A 16,565-nucleotide genomic window follows, 5' to 3' on the forward strand; every position below is an offset into this window, starting at 1 on the left:
ACCTTATGAAAAAGGCAAATCAGTGTCCTCTTCTTAGAGACAAGGAAATTGAGGCATGGGAAGGGTAAGAAGTTTGCCACGGTCTCCCATCACTAACTGGCAGAGCCATGACTTCAAACCTGAAAATCCAGCTCTAGACCCTGTACTCTTAACCTCACATGCAGCCTTTGAATAGCAATCCCGAGGGGTGTTGGGGGAGCCTTTGTGGGAAGATGAGGAGGGAGGCAGGGTATTTATATCCTTCATCTCAGAGATGGAGACAGTGAGCTAGCAGCTGCTTAACCCAGGATCATTCGCCAGTTTCAGAGACGGAGGGAGTCTCACTTTTTTTGGCGGTGGAAAAAAGGCATGGTATATTGGTATTTGAATTCTGGCACCAACGCTTACTGACTGGATATATTTAAGCAATTTATTTACCTGAGGCTTAGGTTATGCGCCCGGCACACAGTAGGTGTTCAATAAAATCGTCACCCCTCCCCCCATCTGTCTGCTATTTCCAATTCTGATCTTGTGCAAGTCTCTTTAGCTTTGTGATTCTCAGTTTTCCTCAATTATAAAATGAGGATGAGGATGCCGAAGAGCTTACTCTGCGCTGTGTACACTGGGGTGGGAGCACGGTAAAGGGTAGTTATCAGTATAATCATGACGCTGTTTTGCCAGAGTTGCACGCTGTGCTCCCGTCCTTCAGAACCCACCGGGCTCAGATTTTCCTGTGACTGACACCCTGTGAGCCTCCCAGACCCACCGCCCCCACGCAAACCCTCCTGGCACCGCTGTGTCGGTTTCCTGCTTTGGCTCGAGGTCGGCGGGGTGTTTTTCCTACTAAACCGGGTGTGCACGTCCCGTCTCCGAGCCACTTCTCTGTGGCTTCTGCGTCCCCCAGCCCGCGGCCGCGCGGAGGAGGGGGCAGCCCCGCGGGGCTCGGGCCCCTGCTGGGAAAGTCTCGCCCCGCCCCGTCGGGCTCCGGGCCCCGCCTCCGCCTCCGCGGCGCCCAGCCCCGCCCTCCGATTGGTCAGCGGCGCCCCGCCCGCCCCGCCCCCTCCGAGGGGATAAAAGCCGCGGCCGCGCCAGCTGGGCGCGTGCAGTCTGACAAACTCCGTCCATGCTGACACGCTCCCCGCCTGCTGCCGCTGCTTGCTTCCCAGCGCTCGCGGCGCCCGCTGGAGCCCGCCACCATCCTCCCCACGACGTGCTGCCCGGCGCCCGCAGCCATGTGCCGCACCCTGGCCGCCTTCCCCACCACCTGCCTGGAGAGGTAAGAGGAGCTTGTCCAGCTGCCTGGAGAAAGAGTCCAAGTCCCACCAACTCGCGGACAGTGGAGCTGGCGGTTTGGGAACCAGAGTGGGCAGGGGATGGGGCGCTAGAGACTTGAGTGGAGAAGTAGAGGCCAACTTGGTGCCACGTGCTCAGATACCAGGAGCAAAGAGAAGGGAGGCAGAGGGCCAGCATCTTGCTGCTGTCCCCATCCTCTGACAAACTGCAGTCTTTCTCAGTGCCCTGCTGAAGACGGGGCGGCAGGAAGACCACGATGGCATCTCCAGGCAGAACTGAGTGTGCCCGTTTCTTGGGCACTTGGTTTTCATTCCACAGCCCAGAGCTAGGAGCACGGCCTCCTCTGCCCCTGGGAAGGCAGGGAGATGTTGTTTTGTGTCCCCCTGGGGAGGGTGTACCCGCTTCCCAGGGGGAACAGCTTCCAGCCCTTACTGGAGCTGGTGGCTGGGAATGAGAAGGTAAAAAAGAAGGCAGGAGTCAGTTTCCACACAGTTCCAGAAATACTCCTGACAAGCCTCGAGGATGCTGATCTGCCTTCTGCTAGTTCAACAGGCACAAAGACACATCCACGTGACTTAAGTAGGAAAAATCCTGTCTATGTAGTGCTAAAAACTCAGAAAGTGTAAGATCTACCAAGGCACAGCTCAAAAACTGCTTTTGTTGTTTGGGGGTTGATAATATAATGAGAGAAGCAGGGTTTGGGCCTTGGAAAGTTCGGGTGGTACCAGCCAGAGCTCTTCTGGGACCCCATAAACTTCTACACACCTGCACTGCTGAGTAAACAGAGAATCCGTTCATGCTCGTGATTTGTCTTTCAGAGCCAAAGAGTTCAAGACACGTCTGGGCATCTTTCTCCACAAATCAGAGCTGGGCTCTGATACTGGCAATATTGGCAAGTTCGAGTGGGGCAGTAAACACAGCAAAGCCAGGTAAGTTCTGCTGACCAGCTCAGGGCTTCTAAAGGGGAGTGAGCCAGATTCAGGAAAGGAGGCATGAGAAGGAACATACAAGGAGAAACTAAAGCATGCTAGGTGGACCTTGGCGACCGCTTCCTGGAGATTTTAGTGGGACATGTTGCTGCTCTGTGGCTGCTTGGTTCACGGGTCAATGGGTAGGTGGCTCCAGGGCTCTAAGTTCACCAACAGATGATGGCACACAGGACATGAATGTCCAGTTACCAGAGTCCCATCTGGAGATCTCACTGCACATGCATCCAGGGCTAGGACAGGGTCCAAGACTTGAAGCTTTTATTAATGACTCTACTTCCATTAGCATGCCCCCTGCCTAGAAGCCCTTTCATATTGAACATCAAGGGTGCCAGGCTCTGGGGTTATGGGCGGGTATAATCTCTATTTATGAGCTTCTTATTTCCTTGGGGAGGTGTATAAAACAAAGCTCTGAGAGTCAAGGGAATAGAAGCAATTTTTGGACAGAGAAGAGACAGTTTTAGAGATATCAACTGAGGACTAAAGGGTCCTAGGCTTCAGTTTCTGGTTGCTGAATTGTCTTCTAGAACTACGGTCCCCAAATCCTGGGCCACAGCCGCACATCACCACCTGTGCTCTGCACCCCCCCGACCCCCGCAGTCCATGGAAAAATTGTCTTCCATGAAACTAGTCCCTGATGCCAAAAAGTTTGGGGACCGCTGTTCTAGAAAACACCACTGCTGACTCTAACTCCAACGAAGAGTTTGAGGAGTCAGCTTCAACAATCACCAAGCGAGCCTTTGTGTGAATTATGCAGCTTCAGAGCTCTGGCTAGGATTCGTGCTATGCTTTGGTTTGTTGATTTTTTTTTTTTTTAAATTTTAAAATCTTGGCTTACTTTTTTTCTTTCTTTCTTCTTTTTTTAGTAGAAATTTCTCAGAAGATGTGCTGGGGTGGAGAGAGTCGTTCGACCTGCTGCTGAGCAGTAAAAGTGAGTAGGATCCTGTTGTGTCTGTCTGTGGGTGGCACGTGTGTCCCCATGTGCTTTGCAGCCAGCCAGGGATGCTGAAAGCATGAGCAAAATAATAGTAGTAGTGATAATAATAATGATCCCCTGGTGTACCAGCCTCCATTCAGAATACAAAGACAGGTCCTTATTCAAGAAAATTATGTTCTAAAAATAGAGCCATTAGCTGCAATTGCTGTCCTTTCCTTTTTTATTCCCTGCTGTCCCCCGGTCTGACCTGTTTCCTCCGCTCTCTCCACGACTGCAGATGGGGTGGCTGCCTTCCACGCTTTCCTGAAGACGGAGTTCAGCGAGGAGAACCTGGAGTTCTGGCTGGCCTGCGAGGAGTTCAAGAAGATCCGATCGGCCACCAAGCTGGCCTCCAGGGCTCAGCGGATCTTCGAGGAGTTCATTTGCAGCGAAGCCCCTAAAGAGGTCAGAGCCCAACATGTTCCACGAATCCTCCAGACCCTGCCTGCTCCTTCCCCGCCGAGAGTCAGGGACAGAGGGGAGTTGGCAGGGAAGGACTGGGTTAGAAGTAGAGTGGCATTATTTGGCACAGGGGCTAGTGGGCTTCTGTGGCCAGAGACTAGGAAAGCCACGCTCTGTGCTACTCCTGAGTTCTGTCACCCTCAGACTCATGATGGGGCAAGATAGGTTGGCAGGTTTTTGGGCTTCTGTCCATACCCACCTTTGTAAACCTTTTTAGAAGCTCAACCCACTTGCCAGCTGGGGAGACAAGGTCATCATAGGGACCTTATGTAACCCGGCTCGGTCCCCTGGTTGACCTGCCGCAGGCCTGCAGGGCTGTGGTCTGGGAATACTTTTGCAAATCAGCCTTTCCTCCCGGCGGCCTCTGCACGGCAGCTGCATTTGATAAGCACGGGCCACCTGGTGGAGAGAGGAAAGTAATGACTTGCTTTTGTATTTTCGTATTTTGCCTCCTGACCATTGTTATTTATTCCACGTTATTCCATAAAGCTATATTGAGCACCAGTTACATTCAAGGCACAGTTACAGTCCCTGGGGATATAGCGGTGAACAAAACAAAGTCCCTACCCTAATGGAACTTATGTTCTAATGGGAGAAGATGCCCGTTGCCCATTAAACAGATATATGCCAGGTGATGCTGTGATCAAAATAAAGCAGGAAATGTGAGATAAGGAGTACCAGAGGTGTGGCCTGGGAGGAGGCCAGGGCTTCCTATTTTATAAAGGGAAGTCAGGAGTGGCTATTTGATATAGTGACATGGAGCAGAGATATGAGAGAATTAAGGAGGGAAGAACATTCTAACACAGGAAATAGCAAGTGCAAAGGCCAGAGCGTGGCTGTCACAATCATAGGACAGCAAGCGGGCCCCTGTGGAACAGAGTGAGAGCAGGAGGTGAGGTCAGACAGATGACAGAAGGCCAGGCGTGGGCCCAGCAGGCACTTTGGCTTTTCCTCTGAGAAGACAATAGAGGTGCTACCTGTTTTTTTTGGAGGGGGGAGGACACAGTCTCTCTCTGTTGTCCCAGCTAACATGCAGTGGTGTCATCATAGCATCATAGCTCACTGCAGCCTCAAACTCCTGGGCTCCAGTGATTCTCCCAACTCAGCCTCCTGAGTAGCTGGGACTACAGGAACAAACCAGCATGCCTGGCTAATTTGTTTTTTTGTAGAGACGGGGTCTCGCTCTTGCTCAGGCTGGTCTAGAACTCCTGAGCTCAAGCGATCCTCCCACCTCGGCCTCCCAGAATGCTGGGATTACAGGCATGAGCCACCGTGCCCAGCCCTGACTTGGGTTTTAAAAGGCGCACTCTAGCTGCGGGGTGGAGAACAGACAATGGATCATAAAAGTAGCAGAGAGACCAGTCAGGAGGCCCTGGCACAAATTCAGGAGAGAGATGATGGTGCCTTGAACCAGCATTGCCACAGAAGGGGTGCAAAGTCAGATTTGAATACATTCTTAACATATCCTCGTGCTAATTCTGAGAGAGTGGAGGACAGACACTGGATCAGACTGGGGACAGGCCCAGATTGGAAAAGCTATTACTGATGGACCCAAGACACCCCAGGTTCTTGACGCCCCACCTGCCAGCCGGCCCTCCCTTGTCCGCTGGAGCCCCCGCCTCACCCTGTGCCTGCCCTCCTGCCCACAGGTGAACATAGACCACGAGACCCGGGAGCTGACAAGGACCAACCTGCAGGCTGCCACCGCCACGTGCTTTGACGTGGCGCAGGGGAAGACACGCACGCTGATGGAGAAGGACTCCTACCCGCGCTTCCTGAAGTCGCCTGCTTACCGGGACCTGGCTGCCCAAGCCTCGGCTGCCCCCGCGTCGCTGTCCGGCAGCAGCCTGCCTGAGCCCTCACACACCTGAGCCTCCGTGCGGTGAGGAGGCCAGCGAGAAGAGAGGTCGAGTCACCCGTCCCTGAGGCGCTGGCCCCGCGTGGGAGGCAGGTTCTGCAAAGCACGTGCACGAGGACAGCGCAGGACGATGCCGTCCCCACAGCCTGTTCGGAAAGCACCAGCCTCTCCTCAGATACTGTGGGACCCGATTCCACGGGCCCGAGGAGGCCCCCCACCCCCAGGCTCCGGGGATAAGGGCTGACGACAAGGGGTGTGGGGCTCTCCGGGGAGAAGAACAGGGGTGTAGGAGTTAGCGTGTGTCCTCTCTGGGGAAGGAAATATTCCAAGGCGGCTCAGGAAACGTGCGGATAAAGGGAAACTTGGAGAGGGGGAAGACCCACCCAGGTCAGCTGTTTTGCCTGTTCATCGGTTGTCGCATCCTGTTTTCCCAAGTCCCGGACAGTCCTGGGCACGGAAGGGATGAGGGTGTGGAGCCTTCCCCTCCTGCCCTCCTCCCCTGCTTCTGGGCTGCCCCAGGATCCCGTAGCCTGTGCTTCTAACGCCCTTGTGTGTCCAGCCTTGCAGTCTTGTCAAGGCCAGCAAGCCGATGGCCCTCTCGCCCCAAATGAGATTGTTACAGCTCAGACGCCGGCCGGGGCATGGAGAGCCCTTAAGAGAGGCCATCTTGCCCGTGCCAGGTCGTCGCTCCGGGTGCCCTCCTGCAGGTGGCCCCGATCCTGGTTTGCAGCGGCGTCCACCCGCGAGCAGGCCCGCCGAAGGGCCTCTTGCCAGGCTGTGCCCTCTCTGGGCTCTGTGCCGCCCTGGAAGGCGGGGCCTGTGAGGACACCGGGGAGGCCTCGGGAGCCGCTGTCCAGCTCTCATGCAGGGCAGTGTGGAACTGGGGAGAAAAGAATCGTAGGAAACTGATCTCTCGGCAGTTCCTGAAATTCCTACTGAAATCAAGCCTGTATTTTTTGTGGGTATGAGAGCAGGGAAAAAGAGATGCCCCAGGATGGAAGGGGAGCCTCGTGTTCCTCTCCTGTGGACGTGAGGTGCGCCACCGCGGTGTGGGCAGACATGGGCGGGGACCGCAGGGGCCCTTGGACAGATGGAGAAGCCGGGAGTGAAGCTGGGGGAGAGGCTGCTGGCAAGGGCGGGACTGGGGGAGTCAGAACCTGCCTGTCACCTCGGGGCATCACCAAACACATCCCAGGGTGGGACCTGCTGCGCTGGGGAGGCGAATGGACCGGAGCGGCCCGTCATGGCCCACGTCATCAACGCCGTTCTCTGCACTATGTGCTCCTCCGGGAGAAAATTATTTAAGTATATTGTATTGTTTTGTGCCGATTGTCATGACATATTATTTTTGTTATTGTTGTTGGTGCTGTTGCTGTTATTTATTATTGTAAGTTCGGTTTGCCTGCATGGAGAATCGCAGCAGGAGTTGCAGCCTGCCTGTCTCCCTCTCTCCACCAGACTCTACCTCTGAACGAGCTGGGGACCTCTCAGAGCCTGTCAGGGACTCCTCACTGCTCAGATATTTATTTATTGTTGACAAATGGAGCTGGTTTCCTAGATATGGATGATGTATGCAGTTACCCTTCCCCTGTTTCAGCATGTTATATTCTTGTAAAATAAAATTAAAAAAACCTCAAATAGGACATCCTGTCTCCAAGGGCTATGTGGTCAGGGGAGGAGGGGAAAGGGGAGTGCTGGGGAGAGCCTGGGGAGGAGCCCCCGGCTCCGGGAATTCCACAGGACAAGGGGGCGGTGCAGGGCAGAGGTAGCGCAGGAGGGAAAGGAGAGAAGGGAACAGGTTCTCACTGTGGCCGCCGTGATGGTGACTTCCCCTCGCTGACTGCGGCCCAGCTGTGGATCGGCCTGGGCTCAGCCCACTGTTGCTTGAGCGCCCGTATCCTTTGTCCGCCTGGCCGGGACTCAGCACGAGCCACCCCAGGTCTGTCGTAACAGGGCACGGCTCAGTGCCTCCTGGTCAAGTAGCCGGACATTATCGGTTAGGGGGTGACTTTTGTAGCATTTTCACTTTTGTCTATTTTCAATTACTGTTCTTTTATAATTTCATTTACATCCAAGAAATGATCCTTTTATCATTTTGGAGAAGGCTCTGAGATGAGGTGCACGAAGCCACTGTGCCCATGGGGTGGCTCCATGCCATGGGCTGGGAGAAGGGGAGGGTTGAGCTGTGCTTGCAAGAACTGAGGGTGGGTTTGCGAGGCTCAAAATCTGTTCTTCCCCCGTCAATTGCCTGTTTGTTCTCCTTTCTCGTCCTACCAATCCCTCTCAGTTTTCCCCCTAATCACCACTACTTAAAACGATTCCCTCTTCTCTGTTGATTAGGTGTTTATATGCAGATCTGGAGCCCTCAGAGACTCCTTATACATTTGTCTTTATCTCTCCCCTATTGTAAAGTGATTGGACTTGAGGAACATTGGGTAGAAAACCCCACAGAATCCCACTGTAAGCCCATATCCAAGGGGTGACTGCTGTGAGTCATGCCAGGAGAGACCCTGAGCTTAAGGGCCTGGGAAGGAAGATGGGGACAAGCGCCGTGGCAGGCCTGACCTCATTTAGTCCTTGAAACAGCTCTGCGAGGTAGGTACGATCATCCTGGAAGAGATGACGGGGAGGGACATGCCTAGGACAGCCGGTTCGAGAGTGAGTGGCACAGAGAAGATCTGAACTCAGTTGTACCACTGGGGGAGTCCAGTCTGCAAGAGACGGGTGGAGGCATGTGACTGATGGGGGAAGAAGGGAGAACCCAGGGATTCGGGAGGGTGTTAACACTCTCCCTTTCTTACTACTTTTCTTCCATTAGTATGCCTCTTAATATGCATTTATTGAGTGCATTTGACACAAATCAGATCCAAAGGGGTGGAGTCCAGCTTCTCGTCCCCAGCATCCCTGAGACTTCCTCAAAGGAGTCTCTCCTCCCCTCCAATCTGGGATATCATAACTGTCCCCCGCCTGGCCTTGCTACCGCAGCCTCTCCCTGCAGCAGCTCATCTTCCAGGCTGTGCCAGTTTTCATCCATAAAGCACCCGATTTGAGCACTTCACAGCCACATTAAAACCCTTCACTGGTTCGCTTTTGACTCTAGGCTGGAGTCCGGCTTCTACAGCGACACACAGGGCTCTCTCTGACCTGCCTAAGTGCCGCCTCAGGCGCATCTCCCGCTCAGACGCCTTCACTCCCAGCCTCATTCCTTCCCGCTGTTTGTGTTGCTGGCCCGCTGTGCTCTCTGCTTAGAGTGCCCTTTTGTGCTCGCTCTCTTTTTTTTTAAAATTGGGGGTTGTAGGGTGACAAGGACAGTGTCAACTTTCAAAATGCAGCAAAAATATCATCTCCTCAGTGAAGCCTTCCCAGACATCCCTGTACGGAGTTCATCGCTTCCAACTTGCGTGATTCTAAGACACGCTGTTCTTACTTGGATGACAGCGCGTGTGGGTTATAGCACGTGTCGCGTGGCGCCATAACTTATCCCTTCATGGCTCTTTCTCTCCCAACGCTCTGAGCTCTGCAAGGTCAGGGGCCGTAGCATTCGGGTTAGTGAGACAGGACAGAACACAGCACAGCAAAGCAGTTCCCCAGCCCTGGCCGTGGAGTCGGAATGTTGGGGTTGCAATCTGGGAATTTGCCTTGGGAAGTTATTTATGCCTGAGTTTCAGTCTTCTCATCTGTAAAATGAGGATAATAAGAGTGCACTCCTCACAGGGAACACTGAATGAGATAAAAGTGTTGGGCATGATGTTGATGTCCCAGAATATTAGCTATTATTATTGTCTGATTCCCGGCACTTACCACAGTGCCTTGTACACCGTAAGCATTAGTCAAGAACTAGTTTTAGACTTTTTTTTATTTTTTATTTTTATTATTATTATTTTTTTGAGACAGAGTCTCACTCTGTTGCCCTGGCTAGAGTGCCATGACATCAGCCTAGCTCACAGCAACCTCAAACTCCTGGGCTCAAGCGATTCTCCTGCCTCAGCCCCCGGAGTTGCTGGGACTACAGGCATGCGCCACCATGCCTGGCTAATTTTTTCTATATATTTTTAGTTGTGCAGATAATTTCTTTCTATTTTTTAGTAGAGACGGGGTCTCGCTCTTGCTCAGGCTGGTCTCGAACTCCTGACCTCAAGCGATCCACCCGCCTCCGCCTCCCAGAGTGCTAGGATTACAGGTGTGAGCCACCGCACCCGGCCTAGACTTTTTGAGTAAAATGGCAGAACCAAATTAACTCAGGATTCCAAATCTATTTTCTTTTAAGTATGGTACACTTGTTTCAATACCATATTTTGTCTGATGCCCAGAGCATTCCAGAATTTCAGATGAAGAACTGGAAGGTTGGGGGTGTTAAGCAAGCCAGTGTAGCGCAGGAACAACCGGATTCACACAAACCCAAATCAGCCAGCGCTGTTTTCTAACAGGTGCCATTGTCTCCTTAAGACCCTGGAAGGCCCCTCATCTCTCACCCTCTACTGCCCCCCTGTGGCCATTCCAGGCAATGCAAGCTTTCTCCTTGGCATTGCTTGACTTCCAATCATATTTAAAGTTTGGCTTCTACCTTTGGAATTATATCCAATGGCTATATTTGTTTTACTGTAGTTTTGTTTCTTGATGCACTTCAATAAACATGAAATTTTAATGGAAATGAGAATTATTAACATAGCTGCTAAAACAGCCCAGTGGGCATAGGAGTTAATCCAAGATTTCTTTAGCTTACAGGCATGAAATTACCTTTAAAAATTGAAACTCTTAGGTAGACAGAAAAAGGTGTCAGGGCCTGTTACTTTGCTGACCTCAAGGTAATTTACTGTCATCGAATCCTTTAAATTGGTTCAGTTATTCGAATTGCTTTAAGGAAGAAAAGAAAGATTTGAAATTTAAATAACTGAGGTAGGATCCTAAGGGTAAGAGTTGTAAGGCAGATGGAATCCTCGTCATTTAGAAAAGATATCTCTTGAATTACAATGTTGGTGATTTTCAAGCTTTGATCAGTAACCTGGAGAATGATTTAATTTTTTTTTTTTTTTGAGTCTCACTCTACTGCCCTGAATAGAGTGCCGTGGCATCAGCTTAGCTCACAGCAACCTCAAACTCCTGGGCTCAAGCAATCCTCCTGCCTCAGCCTCCCAAGCAGTTGGGACTACAGGCATGCGCCACCATGCCCGACTAATTTTTTCTATATATTTTTAGTTGTCTATCTAATTTCTTTCTACTTTTAGTAGAGACGGGGTCTCGCTCTTGCTCAGGCTGGTCTCGAACTCCTGACCTTGAGCAATCCGCCCGCCTCGGCCTCCCAGAGTGCTAGGATTACAGGCGTGAGAACGATTTAATTTAAACTTTGAGAAAAGCAATAACGTGTGGATTAATCTTGTATTTGTAATGGGTTCCCACTTAAGGGACAGTTCTGTGCTGGAGAATAAAATTGCCTAAGCTAATTCCATCTTGCAGTTCCAAGGGGCAGCTTCACAGACAGTGTGGGGTAACGGTGCAGTCGGCAGGGTCAGAAGTTAGGTAACTGTATTTAGTCCGATAATCTGCTAGTTGTTAGATGAGTAATTATCAGCATATTAGTTGATTTCTCAGAGCCACACTTTTTTTTGTAAAATGTTAATAACAATAATATTGGCTTCATAGGACTTTTGTAATGACAATGAGAACATTTATGAAAAATATTTATTATAGTGCTTGACAGTAAGTGTTCAAAAATTGGTAGCTACGTGGCAGGCACTGTTCTGAGTACCTCACATATATTAATATCTGCAACCCTTAGAACTTTCCTAGGAGGTAGTTACTATTATTATCCTCTCTATTGCACAAATGTAGAAATCAAGGCCCAGAAAGTTTAGGTAAATTGCCCAAATTCAAGGAGCTGTATCCATTAGCTATTGCTGCATAGCAAAACATCCCAAACCACTCTCACATTACTGGCATGAGAACATCAGTACTATGTTTGATTCAATGTGACCCCATTGACTTCTCACCAAGATCCCAGAAGGGCTTTTGTAAGCAATACTGCAATTTATTCCTGAGCTCAGAGTAAATCCCTGCAGTCTTAGGGTCTTTCTGGTCAAAGGAAGGAAAGGTTGAGGACATTGCTCAATTCTAACATCTTGGGTGTGGGAAGGACGGAGCCAGAGTGAAGGAGGGAGATGTCCTTACATTTTGCCTTGGCCTTGGTTTCTCTCTCCATATTCCCAGCCTAGGATTTCTGCCTACTCCTGGGAGGGCTCTGTTCTGCTCTTGGTGATTCTTTCAGAGTGTGGACCTCTGGACCCAGCTGGTGACTGGGGTGTCTTTGTGGACAGATTGATCTCTCCTCCTGCCTGGACAGTAGTCACACTCCACCTGTCTCTTGGGCCAACCTTTCTGATTCTCCTGATTCAAGACGGTCTGGGGGTGATCATGGTTCTTGCGTTGTGCTTGTTCACCCAACTGACCCCTTCCACGTATACATGTCCCTAGGAGGGGTGGCTGGTGCAGGCGCCACTCCTCTCGTGCTTGCTTGTGTGACATGACAACTATAACTGGCCACTGCAAACCAGAGTTTGAACTAATAAATTGCTGTGGTTCCTTTGTGGGGGGTTAGCTTTTACCCTCTTTGCCGTGGCCTTGACCCAGAGTTAAGTTTCCTATTTAACAATGTGACAGTCATCCTCCTCTGTTATTTGTTGCATCTCTGATTCTTGTGTTGATCACTTGGAGTCTTACTAAATCTGTGATTTTTATTATAAGTGGCCTCAAATCCTTTTTGGAAATGGGTTTTGAGAGTCATAAAAATGTAATGAACCAGGGTGCCAGCCTACCTCTGAAGAATCAGTCAGAAATATCTGCATGGGAACCCAGCCTGGGCTCATTGAAAACTCCCCTGCAGGGTGAGTGATATTTAATTTTCTAAAATGATTCATTCAGACCAGTTGGATTTTTTTTTCCAAATGGAGCTTGTTCCCACGCATAAAACCATTATCTGCTTTGGAACTATGTCTTAACCCTACATGTGTAATGGAGAGAAAACAAACAAATAAAAATTTAGAAAAATAGCCCTGGCGGCTAGCCTGTCATGCTCCCACCGAGCAGAAACAACTCGACAGAATGTCAACAATAATTAGATGAGCCCATCCTGTGACCATGGTGGAACAAGACAAAAATAAGGCCACTTCTTAATGAGGACTGAACATGAGGCAAAGACACAAACGCTGCGCCACCAGGAAAGTGACCAAACACCTCCCTCTCTCGGCCGATGTGAGTGACGGCTGTTTCTTTACCAGTGACAGCTCTAGCTCCACTTCGCTCCTGCTGATTCCTGGATCATCAAATTGCTCTGCTTCTCGACAGCACCCAACTGGGAACAAACCTCTATTTCCTTGTACCCTTCCCCAAATCCCCTAAAACGAACTCCAAACGCGGACTTGGTATAACAAGATTATACCTTGTTACATCAAGTATAACAAGCCCCCTGACTTCCTCTTGTAAGATACTCCGCAGTTCCTGCAGTGAGTTCTGCCTCGCTGTGGTAGGTTAGTACACCTAACTTTGTTTCACTACAGGTGCGCTCCTGCTCAGGAGTCTTTACCAATCACCTGTTCAGGACACACTAACGTCCACTGCTACTGCTACATGACAGCCCTGCTCTGGGCCACCGTCGGCTCTCAGCGGGGTTACCCAATAGCTCCCTAACTGCCTGTCCAAATTGCTTTCAACCTCTAGGTTCTTCTTAGGGCAGTGCTGATAATGATACCCCCCCAAAATAATTCAGATCACGTTACTCCTCTGCTCCCACTCTCCAATGGCTGCCATCTTGTTCAGTGTAGAAGCCAAAATCCTTACTGTGGGTCCTAAGGCCCTATGTGATCTGAACCTCCTCTTGCCATCTCCCCTCACTCACTGTGCTCCAGCCTCATTGGCCTCCTTGCTGCTCCTGGATCACACCAGGCATGCTCCTGCCTCAGGGCCTTTGCACTTGCTGTTCCCTCTGATTACTGTGCTTTCGATGCAGACATTTGCAAAGCTTCCTTCTGCATCTTCCTCAAATCGTTGCTCAAATGTCACCTTCTGAATGAGGCCCTCCCCGACAATCCTCATCCTAGCACTTTCAACCTGCCTTATTCTACTTTATTATTCTCTGTAAATTTTTCACCATAAAACATACTATACGATTTATTAACTGTGTTCATTGTCTGGCTTCCATGAGAATGAAGGCAGGCATCTTTCTCTGTGTTGTTCCGGGATGTAGCCCAAATCCCTAGAACAGAACAAATTACTTAACCATTTTATGCCTCAGCTTCCTCATCTGTAAAATGGGGAAAAAAATAGTACCTACTTCACGAGGACTAGATTATGTGATTTAACATACCTAAAGTGCTCAGAACAGTTCCTGGAGCATGGTAAAGAGCTATACAAATGTTTGCTATTTTTAACAGCATCGACAGCATTATTATTCTTACTACATTATTAGTTCAGGTGGCAAAGTAGCACAGGCCAAGACATAGAGGTGGGAAGCAGTGTGATGTGACGAGGAACTGGAGGGTGGCAGTGGCGATGTCCATGCGGGGAAGGGACAGTCAGGGACTGTACCATCACCCAAAGTCATACGTTGGGTTTTCCATTGTTTATGATCTATCTCTGCCTACTAAGATGCAAGCGCCATGAACTCCACGAAGAACTTGTGTGGTAAATCACCGTATCCCAGGCTTTTAGAAAGGTCACTGGCAACATAGTGGGTGCTCAATAAATATTAATTGAATGAATGATTGGTTAAGGATTTTGAACTTTGTCCTGAAAACTATTGGTCAATCGATGACGCCGGGTGGAACAGTAGATGGGGGGCTAGGAAGCAAATCATCAGTTCCCCCCGACAGTGTAAGGTCTGAGAGTAGCCATTCCTTTGCAGACGAAAACAGGGCGTTGGTGTGGGGACGAGGATGAGGGGTGGCCTCCAGGTGGCAGTGCCATTCATGGAGGTGGAGAAAATGGGCGGAGGGGCAGATTCAGCGAGAGATGAGGGTTTCTGTCTGGGATATGTTCAAGTTGTGTGCGTCTGAAACTCAACAAAGAGGCTGGAGTTAGAGGGAGAGGCCTGGGGGTCAGTGGCACGTAAGGGGTGGTAGAGGCCAAGGGTCTGGACGATGTGGCCCGGGTGACCGTCGTGTGCCCATGCACTGCTCCCTGCTCACAGCTCGCTCGGAGCTTGTCTCCCTGCCAAGACTGGATTCTTTCTGGGGATGGCAATACCTTCCCCGCAGGGTGCTGTGCACAGTACACAGCAGTGCTGTACACAGTGCACAGTTCAGGGCTAGGAAGATGGTCAAGCACAGAGCTTCTAGAGCAGAACGGAACCTTCAAAGCCAACTTACAGGAGAGAATGAGGCCCAACGCGGTTAAACCACCTGCCTGAGGTCACTCAGCAGGACAGCCACGGGGCTGGCTGTAGGACCCGCCTCCAGACTGCCCAGCCCTGCCCTTCCGCGGAGGCCGCGTTGCCTGGGGGCAGCGAGTCCAGCCAGCTCGGAGGGCTGGCAGGGCTTTGAGCGCTCTTAGCTTCTGTGAGCTCATTCTCTTAATTGTCTCCTGACTGCTAACTGGGACCATGCCGCATGTGAAGCACAGTGTCTGGCACACAGCGGGTGCCCAATAAGTGTTGACTTTCCATTGCTTTCTCCTAAGAAGACAGGGGATTTGGCATAACACAGAAAGTATACAAGAGTGATGGCTGAAAGGCCGAAAGGACCCCTGTCGTCAGATTCGCCCCTGGCGTTGAGATAGGCGCTGTCGCTCTCCCCCAGCGTGTGCCAGCGTAGGCCCCGGCTGGTGACGCCAGGCTGTGGGCGTGTGGCCGCCTCCCCTCCGCCCGCCCCGCCGTCCTCGCGTCCTCCCCGCCCGGCTCAGGGGACCCGGAGGGAGGGAACGGCTCCCTGCTGGGGACAGCCTTCCCGGCTTGGCGCAGACAAAGGACGGACACAGGCGGGGTCTGAGTTGGGAAGGTAAGATGGGCAGAAGGAGGAGAACTGGAAAAACCTGGGAAGTCGTTCTGGAAGGATTCCTGGGCTTTGGGCCCTGGACTTGCTGGGGGCCGGAGGACTTGCCGAGGGGAAGGAGAGCTCGGCGCGGGCTGCCCCGCGGGCCCTGTCCCCCCAGAGCCCTGTCCTCCCAGGATCTGTCGCAGTCCAACTTTCTTTATTCAGTCCCTCTGTTTCTCGCTGGTCACAGGAGAAAATGAAATCGAAAGCAGGACTTGTTTGACGCAGTGCATTCGCTGGGGTGTCTTGATTCTCTACTCTGATGTTTTGCTAGTTTCCTTGACTTTCTTTCCTTCTCTGCTTTATACCAGCTCACCTCACATCCGCTTGTAACTGGGACTGTCTGCAGGGGTTTGGTTCCAAGATTTCAATGCCCGGTGATTGTGTTTGTGTTGCACAGTTGATTGATGACCTCAGAGGGTCTAATCAATGAACCTCTGAGGCTTTGAAAAAGTCAGAGGGGTGAGATTGCTGAAAACCGGTTGCTTTGTGAATTGTGTAGTAGATGCAGTTATTTACATATTCAGGAAAGAATTTGGGGCTGTCTGATGATTGGATTGGATCTATAATTCTCCGATGTGATTGAGGACAGTTGGACTAAATTTATACCTCCGGGTTCCCTATTTGTGTAGTAACTATATGCACGTGGGTGGGGAGAATAAGATTTGTTAAAAATATTTTTCATAATGGGACATAATTAGCCCTGACATTCATTGAGTGCCTAATACTCACAGCACATTGTGCTTTAATGCGCTTGACACGCATGACCATGTTTATTGTGGTCCACATTCGAGGAAGCAGAAAATTGAGACTCAACAATCTAAAATTATACATCAGGAAGCAACAACATAAAGTTACACAGTGAGGACTGAACTCTGACCTTTTCTGTTGCCCCCAAATTCCTTTCTAATGGGGCCTGGTGAGTCATGCCTACAAATGATAAAATCTCACTAAACGGGTTTTGTTAACCCAATATAATGTGGTTTACTTCC

General features: G+C 50.7%; 1 protein-coding gene across 1 annotated transcript; it reads left to right on the forward strand.

Moving 5' to 3' along the window:
- Positions 1-1,053: 1,053 nt before the first annotated feature.
- On the forward strand, positions 1,054-5,674 carry RGS16 (regulator of G-protein signaling 16). Its single transcript, XM_012640003.1, has 5 exons — positions 1,054-1,255; positions 2,091-2,201; positions 3,125-3,189; positions 3,473-3,639; positions 5,346-5,674. The coding sequence occupies exons 1-5, from the start codon at positions 1,212-1,214 to the stop codon at positions 5,565-5,567; spliced, it is 609 nt and encodes a 202-aa protein (XP_012495457.1). The 5' UTR covers positions 1,054-1,211; the 3' UTR covers positions 5,568-5,674.
- Positions 5,675-16,565: the final 10,891 nt, after the last annotated feature.

Source organism: Propithecus coquereli, unplaced genomic scaffold (genome assembly GCF_000956105.1).
Source record: "Propithecus coquereli isolate 6110/MARCELLA unplaced genomic scaffold, Pcoq_1.0 Scaffold146, whole genome shotgun sequence".
NCBI classification, from domain to species: Eukaryota; Metazoa; Chordata; class Mammalia; order Primates; family Indriidae; genus Propithecus; species Propithecus coquereli.